A 19,197-nucleotide genomic window follows, 5' to 3' on the forward strand; every position below is an offset into this window, starting at 1 on the left:
TGGAGGACCTTAGCATTTCTGAAGCAGTTTCATCTCTCCTACTTGATTCGTTGCTTTGGGAATGGGTAAAGAGAGAAAAGTAATGCTCTTTGGGGATTTGGAACTCCATTGCAGTTTAGTGTTTTATTGGGACTGGTCAAAACCAAACCCTGGATCCTGGGCGTCTATCGATAGGCTTCTGTTAGTACATCTGGTGTTTCCAGTTGTGTTTCTTTTTGGTTTGAAGCTCCCCTTATAACCTTGCCAGAGAATTTCATGTGAGTTTTACACACTTGTGTGGGTATGTGCATACAATAGATATATAGGTGGTCGCTTATATAGATATATAGGTGGCCACTTAAATGTCTGCATCCTTCTGCGAACTTGAATAAACTGAGCCATCACATACCTGAAAAACATGGAGGAGGAACCCTCTGATGTTCTCACCTGCCTGATTTTTTTTTTTTAGTCATCCTCAGTAAGAGTTTAACCACTGTGGCAATGATGGGCACGGGGAAATAGACAAATACACTCAGTTTAATTTCTTAAACTCTTGAGTTTAAGGTATTCACCTGAACAATGCTGTTGCAGGAAAGTACTTGCTATGTGGTAACAGGAGAACAAAATGTTAATTTAGATCTGTTTAATTGCTATAATTAAAAAAATCTTCTGGTTTGTTACGGCTCCCTGCTCAACATTTACAGAAAATTTACAGCAAATGTTAAAGAGATTTCTGAATCCTGAGCACCTGCCTCTCATTCAACACAAAAGTGAAGTTTGCCTTTGTGCAATTTATTTAAAAAAGAAAAATGCAGGTGGCTGAATGTCGAGGGCTGGCCAGGTTATTAATGAACATGTATAAATTCAGAAATATTGTGAAAATAATATAGTTTGTTTTTCTGCAATGAAACTGAGATCAGTGGTGGTGATGTTTTTAACGTCTCTTTAGAGGGGCCAGTGCTCTTCCAGCCTCCAGGCGAAGTTGGGATATCGCACATCTGCATCAAGCTGCCTGCAGTAGTGCTGAGCATGGCTGTGTGAGTAGGAGTATAACCACCAGGCAGGTCATTATAGCCATCATTTTCTAGTTAATTTCTTGAGCTTGTATATAAGAAAAAAATCTGGTTTTAATGCTATCAAATGCATAATTTGTAGTGTAGTTTCTGTAACAGCATCCTATAATCTCTGTAGCCAGCTGTTGTCCACATCCTTTATGTTCATTGCTCCTCTGGGGAATTGTCTTCCCCCTTCATTCCTCATGAGCAAGCATTCAGCTTTTGCCTTGGAAAAAGAAGCAGCCGTGTAGGATGGTGGCAGAGGGGAGGAGTGTAAGAATACGTAACTGAAGAGGAAAGACGTGGAGGGCTTTGTGTTGTGATCTGCAACTGGGGCATGCTGCCCTGTCCAGGGAGCAAAGTGCTGGAGGCTGACTTCATTTCTGGGTAAGAAGTGAATATAGGGAAGTAACTTTTCCCGTGCTCTGTGTATTCCTGACTCGGACATGCTCCAGCTCTTGGCACCTGAGCTATACACTTCCTCAGTGCAAAGATTCAAAAGCCTAAAGCGTGGAAGGGATGCTCTGGAGCGAGCTCTATCATGAAGAGCTGCCTCTTTTGTAAGCAGAGCACCCAGCTAGTGAATCGGGCACTTCAGCATCACTGAGCTGCTGTGTGTGGAATCGGGGATGTTTATTCTCATCAGCTGTAAGGAAATAAAGTATTGTAAGGGTTCTTCCACTGTATCCATAATTAACTAAACTTAATGCTTCCTGCAGCCCTAATGAGGGAAGCAGGGTTGGTGACAAGGATGCAAGCATATTCATGTGGTCCTGAACGGGCTGGCTTGCTTTCCAGGGACAGATGGGGTAAAAAACATCCTGAAGGGAGGAACTTACCCTATATGTGACCCAAAAATGTATTCCAAAAGGAATCTGTGCACCTCAGATCTGTTCCTTCTGTAAGCATCCGATTCAGGCTGCCTGCTTTTTGGAGCCTAAGGAAACCCTGGTGTCTGCAGATCCCTCTGCTCACATCCAAACTCTTCTGGTCGCCTTGATTTCTCTTCACAGCCAAGACTTTCTTCATTTTTATAGCACTGTTTTATGGGCACAACACAGAAAACTGGTAGGCTTGAGCGTCTGATGTTTTCCAGACTCTGTTAGCTCTTCCCGTAAGTACTGGCCATGGTCTGAATACAAAAAGAAAAAAGAATTGTCCTAGGAGGCCTTTTTCCCCTTAAAGTCAGAGCTACTCTGTGATAAGATGCTATGCTGATAGAAGTAAGGGGATTGGTGTTTAGCTATCAAGGCTCTTTTTGTGGCATTAAAAGTCTCTAGAAGGTCAACACTTAATTTTGCCTTTTCTGAATTGCTTTTAAAGCTCCAATTTTTTTCTCAATTGTGACGTAGAGGTAATTGCTGAAGTACTGGAAGAAATTTCAGTGTCTACTTCTATATGAGGGCTCCCTGCTGTCCCAGGTAGGGAATGTGGGGTGTACCCACTGTGCTGTTAAACACTCGATATTTGGGGAAAAAAATCGACTGTGTGCTTCTTGCCTACAGAAACACTGAGGAGGCTGCCCTTAATACACTACACAATTCCCCAATATGTTGTTCTTCTCTTATACCCTTGGCAGCTATATTGTGAAGGAAGGACTTCGGTGCAAAACGCTGCGTCCCAGGTACTGCAGCCTGCGCTCCTGACGGCGGTGGGATGCTGTGGCAGAGCAGAAGGCGGTCGGTACTGACACAGATGTTGCAGTAAGGTCGCGAGAGGCAGGGTTAGTTAATTCTGCAGCATCTCCTCGAACTGTCATGCTGTTAAAAATATTAAAATCCGTTGGCAACCCTGTCACTGAAGCATTATTCTGGTTACGCTGCACTTTCGTGAGCGTTTGTGAACAGCAAGCAGAGGCTTGCCAGGGTTTGTGCTTACACAGAGCGCTGGGAATGCTGCTGTCACCGACATCAGAGGAAGCTGGGAACCGGCAAGCCAGATGGTGGAGTGCACAGCAGATACCTTCAGAGCCATGGGCTGCTGCCTGACCTCTGTCTCTGCAGCATCTGTTTCCCAAGCACCACTTTCTTCATCGACCAGCTACCCAGAAACAGGAGGCATTAAGAAATGGGAGCAATTGTGTTTTGTTGGTTTTTTTTTCAAATTAAAAAAAAAAAATCCACTGTCCAGGGGATGTGTGATCTAAAACAAACAAAAAAAATCTTCTTTTCTGCCTTGAGGTGCCAGCTAATGAAGCAATGGGTGCTACAAGACTGGGGACCTGATGCTTTAAGGAATCAAACCTGATGAATAGCACAGATGTGGTTTGACGAGGACATAAAACTAAGCTGACTTCACAAGCCAGGGCTTGTTTGCAGCTCCTGTGGTTCTCATCTGTCATGTTGTTGGAGTAGAGAGGCTTAGGGAGTCTCTAGTTTTCCACGGTTTTTATGACATGGGATGCCTTAGGCAGAGGCCAAAAGCCGGGGATTTAGCAGCAGAGCTGCTCTTCTTGGTCCTTCTTTTGGCAAATAAGAAAAGATCAGTGGCTGCTTAGGAATGGAGAAGGAAATCACTCAATTTGCTGGTGTGTTTGAGTTTGGATCTGCACATGCATCTTCCAGCACCTGAGGGGAAGGTGAGCTTATAAACAGCAAAGTACATGGATTTTGTAGGCTTTGCTGCACAGAGTGTCCCGTGTATGACCTGGAGATGGTTTGAGGTGCTCAAGGGAAACATCATGGCAAGGAAAGCTTGTGTGGGTTCCCTGATTTAAGGAAAACTCAGCGATTACTCAAAGAGAAAGCTTGAGGAGAAGTTCTGGCTGAAGGACGGTTTGTGGCAGTGCTGCAGGCCTCCTGTCTGTCTTCCTAACAGAAGGAGAAGGGGAGAGAAAAAGAAAACCGTTGTCTTACTGTCAGGAGTGGGTTTTTCTAATTTGTGGAGATGAAAAGCACTTCGGTGAAAGGATAAATGAATTCTTTTGTAACCGTATTACTCAAAATTGAGACAACAGTTACTTTGCTATGAGTAACTGTGCGGATTTAGGGATTTTTTGTAAAGATTTAGTTTGCATAGAACTCACTTTTTCTATTCATTAATACATTCTCTGTTTGAAGGCGCGTATGGTGAAATTTGCTCTTTTATCTTGAGCTACCAGCACGGAATAAATACTGCTGCTTTCCCCTTTTTTGAGAACTAGACATCTTTCAAACCAGTGTGAGGGTGTAGCTGCCAGAAGGTTGGGCTCTTAGAAAGCTTCCAAGGTGAGCGTTTGGGGATTTTGGAGGTTAAAAAGTTCGAAAATGTTATCTGCGTTCCCCTTGCTTTCCGGTAATGGTGTGAGCAGCACTGGGGCAGCAAGTGCCCCGAGGGCTGGATGTGGAGCAGTTGTTGGACCGACATTAAATATCAAACATTAAGTATATATCAAATATTAAATATTTGTGGAGGAAAGCTGATGTCTGCATGAAGAATTGGGGATGTGTTTTGGTGCTCGGGGGTTCTTCTTTGAGCGCCGCTCAGGTATGTTCGTGGTAGCTCAGTATCACGCACACTTTCTTCTCTGTTCTCCCAGGAGCTGGGCTGAGTTTCTAACGTGCATCTCAATATTTTACTGAAATGCTGGGGAACTGAGAACAAAGCGAGCCAAAACACACTACTATGCAGATACAGCTATCAGAGCTGCTTCGCTTCTGGGCTGAGGGCGGCTTGGGAGGCAGGAGAGGAAAATAGCTCCCCATTTATAATACCGGCTTTAATTGAAGCTACGAAAGGACTGGTCTGGGCTGATGTTACAGTATACCTACTATAAAAACTAATCTGCTTGATTGAAAGCTGCAAATCGTAATCTGGAGAACAGGGATGGGACCGTGTGCTGTTGCTTAGCTACTGGCGTTTTTATGACCTGCTCTTTGTTTACTTCCAAAAGTAGAGGAAACGAGGTTGTGTTTTACGGATCTATATTTCAAAAAGTCACTGTGCAATTGAGAATTCTGGTGGTCTTGCCTGAAAATAACTTAGTTTTTAACTTAGTATCTTGAGTTTGGATATGACTGCCCTTTTTCACATTTCCCTTAATACTCCCATTCACTTCTTATCATTACACCCTCTGCTGTTTCTTTAACAAACCCCCTTGAATAAAAAAACTTGGATAAACCTTCTAGAAAAACACTTAGTAGTTATGCAGTTTAGATTGTTGTCTTACTAGTTAAGTGTTAAGAAACTAAATAACATCGAGTGGTTTTTGGTTTCCTTTCCCTGAAGGAGGTAGATGAGTGTAAATTTTCTTGGCTTTCTTCAGAATGATTTTTTCCAGGAAAAGGCCCGATACCAGCCTGTGACTTGTAAAGAGTGGAGAGAAGCTAAAAGGGCAGAAAAAGCTGGTGTAGCTGCTGTAGATTATATTATTGAGGTCTTTAACATGCGAACCTAGGCTGTGAATATCAAATATATTTCCCTTTTCAGTTCTGTGACTTGTAGCAGTGATTTGGCTTTATTTTAAAGGATAACATTGCAATTTGTTTTCTATCCTGACAGCCTCCAAAAGTAAAATGCTTGACGAGAATCTGGCATCCGAACATTACAGAGATGGGAGAAATCTGCTTAAGGTAGCAACAGCATTTTTTTATGCCTTTGTGTCACAAAATGTTGCATGTAGTTTTCATGTCAGTATTATTTCTTCAACAGATTTTGGAAATTAGACCAGCGTGTGACCCTTAGGACCACAGAAATATACTAAAAGTGTTCTTGCTGTGCTTTAGAGAGTGGGTAGAATCTGGCTCTTTAGGTTCAGTCTTAACATTTTGTTCTATTTAGGGTAAAAGTATAAAATCCAATCTAGAGGACTTTTTTTTTTCTTTTTTACTTTTCCTCCCTTCGTAGATGAATAGTCCTCAGGATCTGAGAGGACTGAAGGCTTTAGTTATTTTATTTCCAAATGTGTTAAGTGTTTGGAAACTCATAAAAGGTTTCATAAAAGGAAAACAAATAATTTAACTTTGGCAGTAACTATTCTGTATTTGCTATTTATTTTCACATTTAATATCTGCTAAAAGACACACTTACTTGTTATAGCATGCTATAGCAAAAGAGAGTTGGGTATAAGTCAAAATAGGAAGAACAAAAGCTCACTTTTACAAAAGGGATGAGCTTATGTTGCTCTGCCTTTTTGCCTGATAGTAAATGTTTCCTCTTCAAAATCAGTTTCTCTGAAACTTTATAAATTCACTGTTTTATCTTGAGTGCCGGATGGTGAAATTGGCCAGAAACTAAACATAAACAGACTTGAGGAGCATGGCTGTCATTTCTCAAGTTAATGGGACATAAAAGAAAAATGAAATGAAGCATAAGCAATGGAAGTAAGACTTGAAGGCTGCTCTGAAAATCCAAAAGAGTTACCACCATGTGTAGCAAATCAGTGCTTAAAAGATATGTATTTTTCCCCTCTAGATTTAAAAATCATTCTCGTGCTGTGTACAAGGTCCTGGCTACAAATGAAGCTTTCCCGGGGTAGTCTCTCCCTTCATAGGCAGGTCAAGCTCGTGGGCTGATAACAGCTAATGAACTGATACCAGTGCTTTTAGCCTCCGTGGTCTGCTCCGTGCTTCCGAGAAGCTAACGCCATCAAAGGGTGATGGGAACCAGCCTCGGACAGCTCAGCACGTACCTGGTGTTGGACAGTGTCAGAGCACGAGCTGTTAGTCTAAAAGACTGAGTAAAGGCATGAATAGAGGAGCTGTTTAAAACTAGTGAGCAGGAAATGCTAGATACAAAAAGAGAGCTAAAAGTTTAAGCTCTGCCTGCAGTGCTGCATCTTCTGAGGTTAAACGAAGCCTCCACGCACTCTTGAGGATATTTCAGTGTTTCGAGTCTTAAAAATGGTTTTAATTATGACAGATAAATGTAGTGTTGGAACATCATAATTCTGCTTAATGAAGTGAAGTCATTTCTTTGGCATCTGCACTGAAATGTCAGCTTTATTTGATTGTCAGATACTTAAGCATATTAAACCTTTGAAATGTCTTACCATTTAGATGGAAAAGCTAAAATAACTCCGACTACTTTATGCCTGTTATAACAGAGAATGCAGTCTATATATAGTACCTGCAATCAACTTCTACCAGAGTATTTACATAAAAATAGCTTCAGGTATTTTTTTTAAGCAGCAAAAAAATTTAGTATCAGTATTTTTCCATCTGTTTTCTGCTAAACATACCTTACACCATGGCTTGTCTTGGTTTCGTAGGTAGTGGTCCCCATTTAAAAGATAGCAAATGATTAAGCTTGCACATCAGGTTTTAGGCACAAAAAGCATTATTCCTCTGTGCTGTATGAATTGCAGTTACTCAAATTTGATCTGGGCTGTACTTAAGGATGTTGTTTCCACTCCACGTGTGGATAGGAAGCATCAAGATACCCAGAAAGAAAACGCAGTGAGCTGCTCCGTGTTGGTGGATGTGCCCTTCTGCCACTGGTGCTCTGAGCTCATGGCACAGTGTTAAAGGGTGACGAACGCAGAAGTGTTTGGAACTGATGAGTTGTATTATCACGGGTGTATTATCATACCTTAATTCAAACTTACCTTGCCTAATGCTTTCTGTTGGCTAAAGGAACCACAGGCTCACAGAAGGCTGGAAGAACCTCAAAGCCCACCCAGTGCCACCCCCAGCCCCATCCAGCCTGGCCTTGGGCACTGCCAGGGCACCCACAACTTCATTTTCTCTGGGCAAAACTTTTTGGAAGGCAAAACTCTTGTTGGAACTGATGCTTTGTGTTGATAAACATTTGTCTGAGATATTCATGTAAAGCAGCCTTCCTCTGGGACTGACCCCCTCATTACAGTATCTTTTTTTTTCCTTTTTAGTTAAGCTATAATCATGTCAACTGGTGTTTCAGAAAGTTTTAAGCTTGCTAGAGCCGCGTAGTTCCCAACTCACTAGTAGTTTTTGCGTAATCTTTTTAGGATGCTATGTATTTAAAAAGAAATTTCCTCAATTTTTCTCCATGCACAAGTTAAGTCACAGCAGGAGAAGGTATTTGTGGGAGTGAGTGCTGAACAGAGGGCTGAGCATTCCAGTGGCTGTTTTGGTTACCGTACATTCAGAAATAGCGAGCTCACAGTATTCCCACGGGAACTCAGATACAGGGACTTGAAATCCTGCTCTGGTGAGGTCTTAAGATAGAAATGCCAGAGCAGAGGAGCAGTTCCCACCTCCCATCACTGAGGGTGTGCTTGGCTTCTGTCAGATCTGACTACAGCTGGAAGTCCTCTTTCACCGATCACCCCAGTTCCTAGGTAGGTTACCTGCCTGGTAAACTGCTCGGACCCTGGCACTTAACCTCCCGTTTCTTCTGCAGCAGTGAATGCCTTTAGTAACTAGCTCTAGGAGCCTGATGTGCTGCTGGAAACTGCAGAATTTGCTTACCCTTCCCTTTCTGGATGCACGTTCATTCTGCAGCATCACAAAGAAGCAAATCATGCTAGATAAACCTTCTGGCATCCCGGTATGATGCAGCCAAGTCCTGGCAGTTTTACAGTAGTGACTTCAAGTGAAAAACCTGGTGGGTTTTCCAGCCCATCGGGTGTCCCAAAACCCTGCTAGAACAGGTGGCTCCTGCAGCCTGGCTGGGAGCTTGTTGAGGGCAGCTTCTTGAAGCAGTGGGTGGAGGAGGAAAGTTCTGCAGGTTGTGTGATGTGACAACCTGGTGCTAACCAGCTCCTCCTTGGCAGCAGGACTCATCCCCTTTGAACAGGAACTACCCGCAGAGGCTTGCTCATCCCCTAATTCGGGATGTACTTGGCACCTTTCTGCTGGCTTTGGTCTTCATTCTGCTGTTGGTTCGTGTGAAGTGCTGAGAGCAGATCACCATTCAGACCTCCAAGCTGCCTGGCAGTTGTATCTAGGTCAACTGCGTGGAGAACGTGAGATGCAGTTTCTAGGCACCATGCACAGAAAAAGAATTTGCTTCGGGGCATAATGATCACTGCCAATCTGTAGGAAGAAAGAGGATGCTGCTCTAAAAATTAATTACGTCAGCAGATCAGAAACAGGAGGCAAAGGTACAACTATCTGTCGTCACCGCTTTCCTGCCAGAGCTCTACGAGGGGTATGAGTGTCTCCTCTCCAGGCCTGGCTGCTGAGCATCCCCAGCTGGAGATTTGCACAGAGAGGAGCTTGGGGAGCTTGAAGGGTGTTAATGAGGCTTGGCTGATGTGCTCAGGCACCTTGAGCTCTCTCAGTGGATACTCTCAGGCTTTTTTACTGTATGTGTTCACTTACTTCTCATTCTTAAGTTTGCAGGGAGCTATGTATGAGCAGGAGGAGGGGAGTACTGGAGCAGAATTCAGAGCAGCAGCCAGAAAGGAAGCTCAAAAAGCCCATTATCTCCTCAAAATCTGAGAATCCTGGCTGTTGCCTGTTCAGTATCATTTTTGCTTATACTTTTGTAATACAAACAGAAGACAGCCACAATATGCTCTTTTTAATGTTATTTAAATTAGTTTTGAGCTGTGCTAGTGTTAATGGCATGTTTAATCTTTTCAAAGGCACAGAAATGAGATTAGCAGCGCAGTTAAGACGGGATAGTCTTGTCCAGTGCATTCATCCTGTTCCTAGCATCTGTACAGGGAACAAGGAGTAATGTTGCACAAAAAAAAAGAGTAATTTAAGACTATTTCACTTTAACCCTGGTATTTTAGTAGTAGAAGCTACTGTTGCTGATGAATTTTTGTGCCTTGATACTTATGTTTTCAGTTTGATTGCTTCTTAACAGAGGAAGACATGATTGTGAGATGATGCTTAAAGTTTTCCAGATCCTCTTTCTTATTCAGATTATTGCCTTTGCTCTCACAAATGTGAGCAAGAGTTATTTTTTGTCAATTTTCCAAGACTTCTGCTATTTCTAAATTGTGTACTGGTCTCCAGTACTTCTCAGAACTGCTGATGGTTTTACCAACAAAAGGTCCAAGAATGCCTAACCAACTGAACACAGCTCAACACTTCTGTCTTGTAAATGGGTCAGCAGCTTCAGTGGACTTAATATTTAACATAATCAGGTTGTGTAACATTCCTATACAGTATGTGGGTACATAGGAAAGTCCATGTCTTAATTATTTATATTAATATAAATGATAAAATTGTGTTACATTTTATAAGGAACTCTTCTGTAGCAATCTGTTTCTCACAGACTAATTAACAGAGTGCTTCATGATTTCAAGCTGGTGGTACGTGCAGTATTGAGTTTGCCTGGGAAGCCTTAAAATGTCCTGCATGCCATGCAGCTCACCTCCTGGAAGACGAGAAGCTGCCTCTAAGATTCTGCTTTTAGAATTCCCTGCTCTGGGTCCCCAGAGGTTTGGCACACATCTGTTGATGTTACGGCTGTCACAGGGCCTTCCCGAAGAGACAGACCAGAGCTACTTAATTTTCCCGTACCTGATTTTGAGCAGCTGAAGTCCTTTGACAGAAGAGGATAATAATCCTCACTGCTGCTAATTAGTTATCCCTCCAAAAAATCCTCTTAGGGGGATCGAATATGGCAGGACATGGTGCCTCCCACCAGATTTGGTCTACTGGCATGCTTTGGTCTGTCACCAAAGATGAACATGTTCTGGACTGGAGCACACGTGTGTCTTTGTGCTCGGGGAACATAAAGGCTCAGTGTCAGACTGTGTCATGAGGACTGCTGTCCCACTTGGTACACTTAAACAAAATAATTTGATTTCTTTAACAAAGCTGAGCTCAGATCAGGAAACCTGTAATGAGCTCTGTGAAGAACGTAGTTCTAGGACACTGGTACCAGATGCAAGAGGTCTGTAATTCTAACAATGCAATTTCTTCCAATGTTGTTAATGCTTTGTGAGAACACTTCTGCCAAAATTTGTTTAACTAGAAGTTACACTGTGTAATACGTTTGTCTTTTTTTTTCAGTTTATTGAGAGAACATTCAATTGATGGCACTGGCTGGGCTCCAACTAGAACATTAAAGGTACCGTTTCCTTTTAGATACATACCTCAAACTAGATAAACCTTTTCAAATACTTTCATGGACTTGCAGAGAGACAGGTAATGTAGTTTGCTGTAGAAACAGCTGTGTGGTTTTGTTGTTTTTCAACTTCTGCTGGTGACAATACTTATACAACAAGTACAGTGCTGAGTATAGAAACTTTTGCTAGCTTTAGTGTAGCTGATTTGACTGATAAAAAGTTTAAAAGAGTGATAGGACTGCGGATGACCCCAAAAAACTACTCTCAGTAAAGGTGATCTGATTTCTTCGTGGTTTTTAAACCCAGGCAACAAATACAACAGCATGATGTCAGCAGGACTAACAGTAATTCATAACCCTTGCAATTTCCATTGCATTTACATTTCTGACAGATTAATAGGCTATCTTACAAACTTTTTTTTTGCACGGAGAAGATTGGGAAAGTGTAAAGGGCACAATGTGTTTGGGAGAAACACCACATGGTGCACAGAATTAAACTGCACTGCCTTGAATTTTGTTTCATCCCAAGTGTTTGAAGGAATGGGCAACATGTCTGCACTTAAATACCGTGTAAGTGGGGCAGTCTTAGCTGTCCTAATAACTCCAGGAGGGAACTAGCTGCCACCATGATCGCAGAATGGCTTCAGAGGTCGCTCCCCCAACAGCTGGGCGGTGCTAACAAGTTCAGAGCCATAGCTCCTGTATGAAATACTCTTGGGGTGGTCACAAAGAACAGCTGCTTCAGTGCAGTGACTGCTCCTGTCTGGAGATAGAAGGTGCGTTGTTGTCCATTTGCTGCTGTATGACCTTGCTGTCAGAGTCTTGCAGAGCATTGAGCAATAATTTCTGTAGCTCTTCGCAGGAAACCTGACAGAATTGGTTCTCAAGGAGCACTAGCTAGGTCAATAAAGGGTACCTGTCAGGTACTTTTCTTTTTAAAAGGCAAATTCAAAAAGAATTTTATCGAATAATTAATCTCCTTTTTGGAGCTATGCACCTTATTTGTCTCTAAAAATCTCTTCATGAGTGATCTGATTTCCTGTAAAAGTGAAGTAGAATCAGTGTGTGTTCTTTTGTGTTTTTTCTCTTTGCTTATTTTTCATCAGTAAATATGATTTTTTATTAGCTTAAGTCAAGACACTGGGTAATTAAATTAACTGGTTCTGTTCCTGTATTTCATTCCCAGAGAAAGTTTTTCGACTACAGATGTTTAAGCTTCAGACAATTAGAAAATTACTATACCAATACTACAACTCAACAAGAATGCGCATAGATTTTTCTTTTTGAGGTTTGTTTATGATATTTCTCTGGGAGATTAAAATACTGCTGCGTGTAAAGCCCATGGGTGCAAATAATTATTGACACTGTGCATTTGACTTCCTATCCTCAGTGAGGACGGAAGATGAGTATTAATTTTCTTTTCCGTTCTATTCTTGCATCAGTTTACTAATTGCATGTGATTCATTTCAAAGAGGAAACGTCCTGGAATTTCAGCTTCCAGGAGAGTCAAGTTGCTTATTATTTAAGTAAATTATTTATGAAGTAATTTAGGGCATTTTTACCTTCCATAAGTTAAAGCAAAATAAATCTAGCATCCCATCTGGATTTCCTTACTCCCATTCGACATTGAAGCACCACAAATGCGAGGTCATATTTTATAGCTTAAAATCTGTAAAGTTTAATCTGTAAAGTTTATCATTCTATGCCTTCTGTTTTCCATTTTAAATATGCAGTTTCAGTATGTGTTCTCTCACGTGTTGTGTGATCACTCCCTGTGATTTTTAACACGTCATCACAAAGCAGAATTACTGCCCGTCGGTCCTGACTTCAGAGTTGTGCCTCTGCAGAAACGTGGTGATTGCATTGTTGCTCTAATAGAAAAATAGCCTCAAAAAGTCAAGCAGAAATAGCCACTGAGGATGTCGGGAAGCTGCGAGCTCTGTTCCCAGAGCGGTACTGTTGAAGTTTGGTGTCCAAGTGCTCAGATTCCAGGCTATATACAATTCTGAGATGGAAAACACAGAATTGTGCTCGTTTATCTGCAGCACAGCCGCACAGACAAGGGATTTGCCATCTACATTAATCATTCTGTGGTAGATACGTGATCACTGCACACCAGAGAATTATGTGGAGCTGTGTGTGAGGGTGACTGGTGGCAAACTGAAGCCATTCGATCCGACACAGCTAGCTTTTATCTCTGCACCCACTAATCCAGCCTTCCTGAATCCTTTCCAACACTCAGGCACCGTGGCTGGGAGGACATTGCTCATCTCCCCAAGCTGAATACCATGTGAATTTGCGCAGTAGCACTATGGAAAATATCCGGTCCTGGCCAGTGGCAGATGTGAAAGTCAGTGTTTTGTACTCCACTCACTGAGAATACACAGGCAGCCTGGTTTTGTGGAGGAATAGTGCCCGACTTTGTCAAGTACAGTACTCTGAAATACTGCTGAAATGTTATCTTGGAGAATGGGGGGCTGTATTGGATTTCTACGACAAATGCTGTCAGATGTTACTGATGCAGCCGTTCTAAGTGCATTAATAAAGCCATTTAAATGGATAACAAAACCCTCAAAAGCCACAGGCACAAACCAAACCAGCTTGGCTGTAGGTTTTCTGCTACCACATCCATTTGTATGTTACATGCTTTCAGAGGACTTAAGCTTTAAAACTTTCATATTGTCCCATCTTCCACATCCTTGCGGTGGCAGCAGAGCTCTTGAATGAAAAATCCTTTGAAATAAACTACTGTGACTTTGTTTTTTTTACACTTTTGGTATCAAGCACGGTGCTTTCTTCCACTTCCCATTGCTGAACGTGTTTCCATGGACTGCAGGGAGGTGCAGCCTGTGTGCTAGGGAAGGGGCTAAGGAATGTGCCTGGATTAGATATGTTCTAAGCAAGTTGTAAGGAAAGTTGGGTTTTAACCCTGAAGAAGATCATGGGTAGGTTAATATTTTTAAAACAATCTATATTTTAGCACCAGTGATGCAATTGCAAATATTGTCTGTATCCATAGAAACACTCCTGAGCCCTAAATTCTCAGATAACTTCCAGTAGCAGCTTGCTCCACAGACCAGGGACTGTGTAAAAACTGATGCAATACTTCCTGACTGATCTTCCCAGGTAATCTTTTGCTACTTTAGAGCCAGCAGGAGCTCACTTTACCTTTCTGTCTCTGAACCATGAGGTTCTGCATTGTTTTACTTGCATACGTCTGTCTAAAATAGTGTTCAGGAAGTGGGAGGCAGCAGAAGCCACTTTATGCGCCTGCTGGGACTAGCTGGGTAGTTTGCTTTTCTCCTCTTTTAGGTCTGATGGCCTAAGCTGGACTTATCAAGGTGGAAAGCGAATAGCTGACTTTAATTCATTCAGTTCTCAGATTTTTACTTTACTAAAGCTACCAGCTTTTAAGTAAATTCCTGCTATGAAGTAGCAGTGTTGCTCTGTCTCTGACACCCTGCTTTTTGTACCCTCAGTAGTTCCAATTTTGGACTTGAAAGTGCTTTGGTAGCTCCTGTTATTCCCCAACAAATATCTCCTTGTGCCTTGTTCACCATGGCTATCATCTGCCTGGTTAAGGCAGGCCCCCCTGGCGCTCATCAGCTTTCTCTCAAATGCTTGTTTTGACTTTGCTGTGAAATTATCTCGGGCGATTGATTTAAAAAAAAAAAAAGTGGATCCATGTATTGTGATTGCCTAATTGGTTCTAAAAGTCAAGCTGTTTCTTCTGCAATTATCTCCAATGAGCTACAACTGGAAATTGGTCAGTGACTGATTTATGAACCATAAAAATAATCAAAGCACTTACGTGCAACTCTGACTGCGGAGGGCTGCGCATGGTAATGTTAAAATCAGTGTTTTAAAATTAATGATGAATGTTCAAAGGAGTATTTGGTCTTTTTTTTTTTTTTTGAAACCCTGCTCTGATGTGGCTACAGTGGGTTTCAGATAACTGGAGAACTATTTTCTGTAGGGTTTTCATGTTTGCTGCTAGGATGCATATGCATTTCAGTTCTTCATTAAGGTATTTTAAAGAGCTGGTTTTGTTGTGTTTGTGGCACTGCTGTCAATAGAGATAAGAGCAGGAGTGGGAATCATCAAGGTTTTCTTGAACTCTTGCTGTGCAGACAGCTTTTTGTACCATCCTGTAGGAGAACAATACTTCTTTTCAGCAATTAATTTCCCATAGCTTCAGATAACAGGCTAAGAAATATGTGTTACTAGATAATTAATAAAAAAGGTATTAAAGGAATTAAGGCTCATTTGAAATTAACTATCATTATTTGAAGTTTGTCCTTAAGAGGTTTGCTTATTTAATTAGCATATATTATTAGCTGGGAAAATGTCCTATTTGTATTTGTTCTGCCATTGTCTTCAGGCAGTGAAGTTATCGTATTTGAAATCACGCAAATGTCAAATTGTAGTGTCGTGGAGAAATAAATCAGAAGGTCTTGACTTAATTTTTCCACTTACCAATGTTTAAGCATAGTTTTAAAAGCTTTGGTGTAAGCACGAAGCTTTCATTCATTGTCTTAATGAAAATGGGTGGTCTGCTGTCAAAATTGTATGCAATTAGCGTAGAGGAGTCTTTTAAACTGACAATGACTGTCACTGCCTTCAAGATGAAGAGGAAAAGAGTAAGCCTGTATGTTCTGTGCTGTTCTAATTTAATCCTTGCTGCTGCTGCTACTTCTTTCTCAGCCAGCATTACGGTAATGCTGTTTGCTGTCACACTGGTAGTATCACTCCTGATTTGTGTTGTGCTATTGATTTATCCAAATCCCAGCTTGCAAAGGGCCTTCCCGCTGTATGCAGAAGCATCGAAGCACCTGCTTGTGAAAGCTGCCTTCCTAGATGGAATATGTTCATCCCCCGTACTGGCAAAGCAAGGAAGAGAAATGTGCCAAAAGAAGAAAACTGGAGGCTTGGTGGTTGTACCAATGAGCACAAATGCCAGCTCTTACTGTGCAGGAGGATCAGAACATAAAGCACAGCTTAGTAAGGAGATTCCCAATTTAATGAATCTTACAGCCAGCTTCTGGGATCTTCTTGGACGTGATTATCAAGGTTACAAACCTGAGCTCCTGGAAAACATATATCCCCCTTTTTTTTTTCCAGGTATCTGTAAAGGAAAGGAAAGCAAGCCTGTTGGCTCCTGAGTGTCCCTGAGGGAAAGGGTGCTGGTCTGCTGCATATGGTCCCTGTCCCCACAGGTCCTGATGACAGCTTCCCGCAGAGCACTGGGAGTATTTGTAGTGTTTTCCCTTCACGTAGGCTGAAAAGAGCAGTCAAATAGACAAATACCTTGCAGTGTCATCTCTCCCCAAGCCCTGGAAATGAGCAGGGGTGTCCGGGTGTCTGCCTGGTCTGTCTGGCTGGTTGAAGAAGGGGATTTCTGCTGAAATTAAGGCTTTTCCAGGTCTCATTTTGAATGGAGTGCATCTGCAGGCTGTTGTCTCAACATCCTGTTAGAGCCCACGGTATGTTAGCAAATAACACAGCATTTCTTCATCTCCTTCCCATGGGCAGTTCCTGATCTAGTTGCAGCTCCTGGTCTGGCTGCAGGCTGCCTGCCTTGAAGCTGCAAACTGCTGCGTGTCAAAAACAAAGCAAACTCCTTCAAACCTCTGCTCTCTTCTCATTGCTGCAACAAGGACAGAACCCCCAGTCGTGCTGCCTGATGTGTCGTTGCAGAAGCCATCTGCCCATGGTCTGCTGAGGAGGAAGAGGGACCAGAGGCAGGTTACAGCAGCCCAGCAGGGCTCTGTCCTCGTGGCATGCTCCTTGTATCTTCTGTGATACTGGGGGCGATGTCAGCATTGCAGAAGACAACTCTAGGGAAGCAGCAAAAAAACAAGTGGATAAATAAAGAAGAAACAGCAGTTTAGCAAGCAGGCAGCAGAGGCAGGTCCAGAAGAGAGGCTTTGAACCAGTAAAGGGTGGGTGGATTGGGAAGGACCTAAGAGCCCTTTAGAGAGCTGCAGGTTGTCAGCAACCAGGATGGGAGGTGCACCGTTCTTCTTCCAAATATAAGAAGTGCCTTGGCCTTGGAGGAGCTCCAGGCAGTTCAGAGCCTTCTTTCCGGTATGGTTTGGAAAGTGTCGCAGGGTGTTACACAGTGATTTCTGAACATCTGGGATGGTCACGAGTTAGCTGGTTGTAGCTACTGCAAAAGGCACAGCTTTGTCACCTTTCAATGGTTCGTGTCTCACTCTGTGAAGAAAGTCATCTAAAGGAAAGTGCAGTGCAGAAGATTGCTGTTTTTTCAATATCTTTGCTCTCTAAAGTGCTTAAAATGTCCATTGTTGTTGCTTTCACTATTTTCCCTTTCTCCTCCACCTCTAAAAATTGAATAAGCAGCAGACAAACACCATCAGACCTCTAGTGTTCATTAAAGAGAAGTTATAAACCTCTGAATATGGTCTTCTGGGTAGATCTAACATGATTGTATTTTTCTCAAAATAAGCTTTGGGAAGTTTTTCTGCAGGAGCACGTTGTGTTGTAGCTTGATTTTATAAATCTGTTTTACCAATTTTGTCAGGTTTGATTTTTCTCTCTGTACGTGCCAAAACCAGTGAAAATACTTGCGCAAATCAGTCTCCTGTGATAACCTCTGCTTCATAGAGAAAATTTCTGCAAATCCTTTTTCGCTCTTAAAGGGCTCTGGCATTTAAAATGTATTTAAATATTTGCTTTAAACACTGTTGCTGTTATTACTAGCGCTTTTTTAGAGTGATTCAGTAGGACAGTGTAGTACATTGTAAGCCTAATTAAACCGTGCTTGTTTTCCCCAAATTGTTGATTTCTAAAATGCACAGTTTGTGTTGAGCTTTAATCAGTTGAGTAGTCTGGTCTCCAGAGGGCGATCGCTTCGGCATACATAATCACCGTGGAGTAGTTCATTAAGAGCTCCCCTGGGAACAACTTCCCCCAGATTATCTGCTGGCTCCCGAGTAACCTTGGGGACAAAAGTCAAGGAGTCAAGAACAAAAGTAGGGGATTTTAGCTGAGCGCTCCTGCCTGCTTGGCGATTCACAGCTGCCTTAGTCTGGGAGAGGAACAGACGATAATTGTTCCTATTTTCTTCCCTCCAGTATATTTGAGCACAGAAGCAGTCGTTTTCCAGCCTTCCTCCTGTTTTTTTTTTTGTGTTTGCTAACTGGGGCAGCTCATGCCATTTAAGTTCCCCAAAGCCCTCCAAGTGAGCTGCTGTTACGGTTGGGTGGGAGGCGTGAGCTGGGGCTGGGGGCACATGAGAACCCACATTGCTGTTGTGATTGAGGAAAGCTGATGTTCCCTACGTCCCCTTACTGCGGGTGGAAGCAGTGTTTTACCCGGCACAGGCATTTTGCAAGACATTTTAGCAGTGTTATGTGCAAGATTAGACGAGCAGGGCGGGGAGAGGCAATGTTAAAACATGAACTTTGTGTTTGGGAGAGGACTGCTTAGGAAGGAAGGATTTTTTCTTTTTTTTTTTTTTTGGTGAACCAAGAAGTTCTGCCATCTCTGGAATGAAAACTTGGTATTTTCTTAACCCCACTGATAAGTTTTGGGCAGTCAGTTACAGATTAGTGGTTGCAAATAGGTGGTTAGTCTGTGGGGAGAAATGCAGGGTGTTTGTGGAGGCATGTTGAAGAGGCAGAAGTCCTACAAACCCTAGGGAAGGTGGGTCTGGGTGGGACAAAGGATGCTTGGTTTCGTAAGATGTGATGAAGAGAGGAAGAAGAGCTGACAGAAGGTGAACGGAGCTGGGAATCGTCCTGGGCTGGTCCACAGGCAGACAGGAGCGAGCTGCCCCCTGGCTTTCAGCGTGCTGAGTTTGCAGGTGTGATTTTCCCTTTCCAAACGGTGAGCTACGAAGCCTGGCATGTGTTTTACAGGAGCTACTACTTCATTTTTTGAAGCCTCCCGTCAGACATCAGCTTGTTTAAATGACTGCTACTGCTGCTTTCATTGATCTGAATGGGTTAAACTGTTTGTACATAAAAAATGGTTTAGCAAAGGGCTTTAATTTAATTAGTGTAATAGATCAGAAATCCTTCTTGAATCTCTAAAGAAGTTTCTTTGATTGGAAGTTCATTAGCTGCTTTTGTCTGGCCTGTTCCCCGCTTAAATTGATGTATTAAATATACTTTGCCTGCTCAAGGAAAACCGTAATTTACAATTTACATGTTCGCTCTCCCTTCAAAAGAACTGCTGTGTGGTTGTTTTCCTCCAGACATCCGAAGCCGGA

General features: G+C 42.4%; 1 protein-coding gene across 4 annotated transcripts in view; it reads left to right on the forward strand.

The window, feature by feature from the left end:
• The window catches only part of UBE2F (ubiquitin conjugating enzyme E2 F (putative)), a 67,326-nt gene that overhangs the window by 19,188 nt on the left and 28,941 nt on the right, over positions 1 to 19,197 (forward strand). For 3 of the 4 annotated variants that reach the window (XM_080598769.1, XM_080598772.1, XM_080598768.1), the window contains 2 exons: positions 5,514 to 5,584; positions 10,907 to 10,964. In XM_080598769.1, the coding sequence (XP_080454895.1) occupies positions 5,514 to 5,584; positions 10,907 to 10,964 (129 nt within the window). Of the gene's footprint in view, positions 1 to 5,513; positions 5,585 to 10,906; positions 10,965 to 12,694; positions 12,891 to 19,197 lie in introns of those variants that run through there. The other variant, XM_080598771.1, reaches the window with a different exon arrangement.

Source organism: Anser brachyrhynchus (genome assembly GCF_964034855.1).
Source record: "Anser brachyrhynchus genome assembly, chromosome: 7".
Lineage (NCBI taxonomy): Eukaryota > Metazoa > Chordata > Aves > Anseriformes > Anatidae > Anser > Anser brachyrhynchus.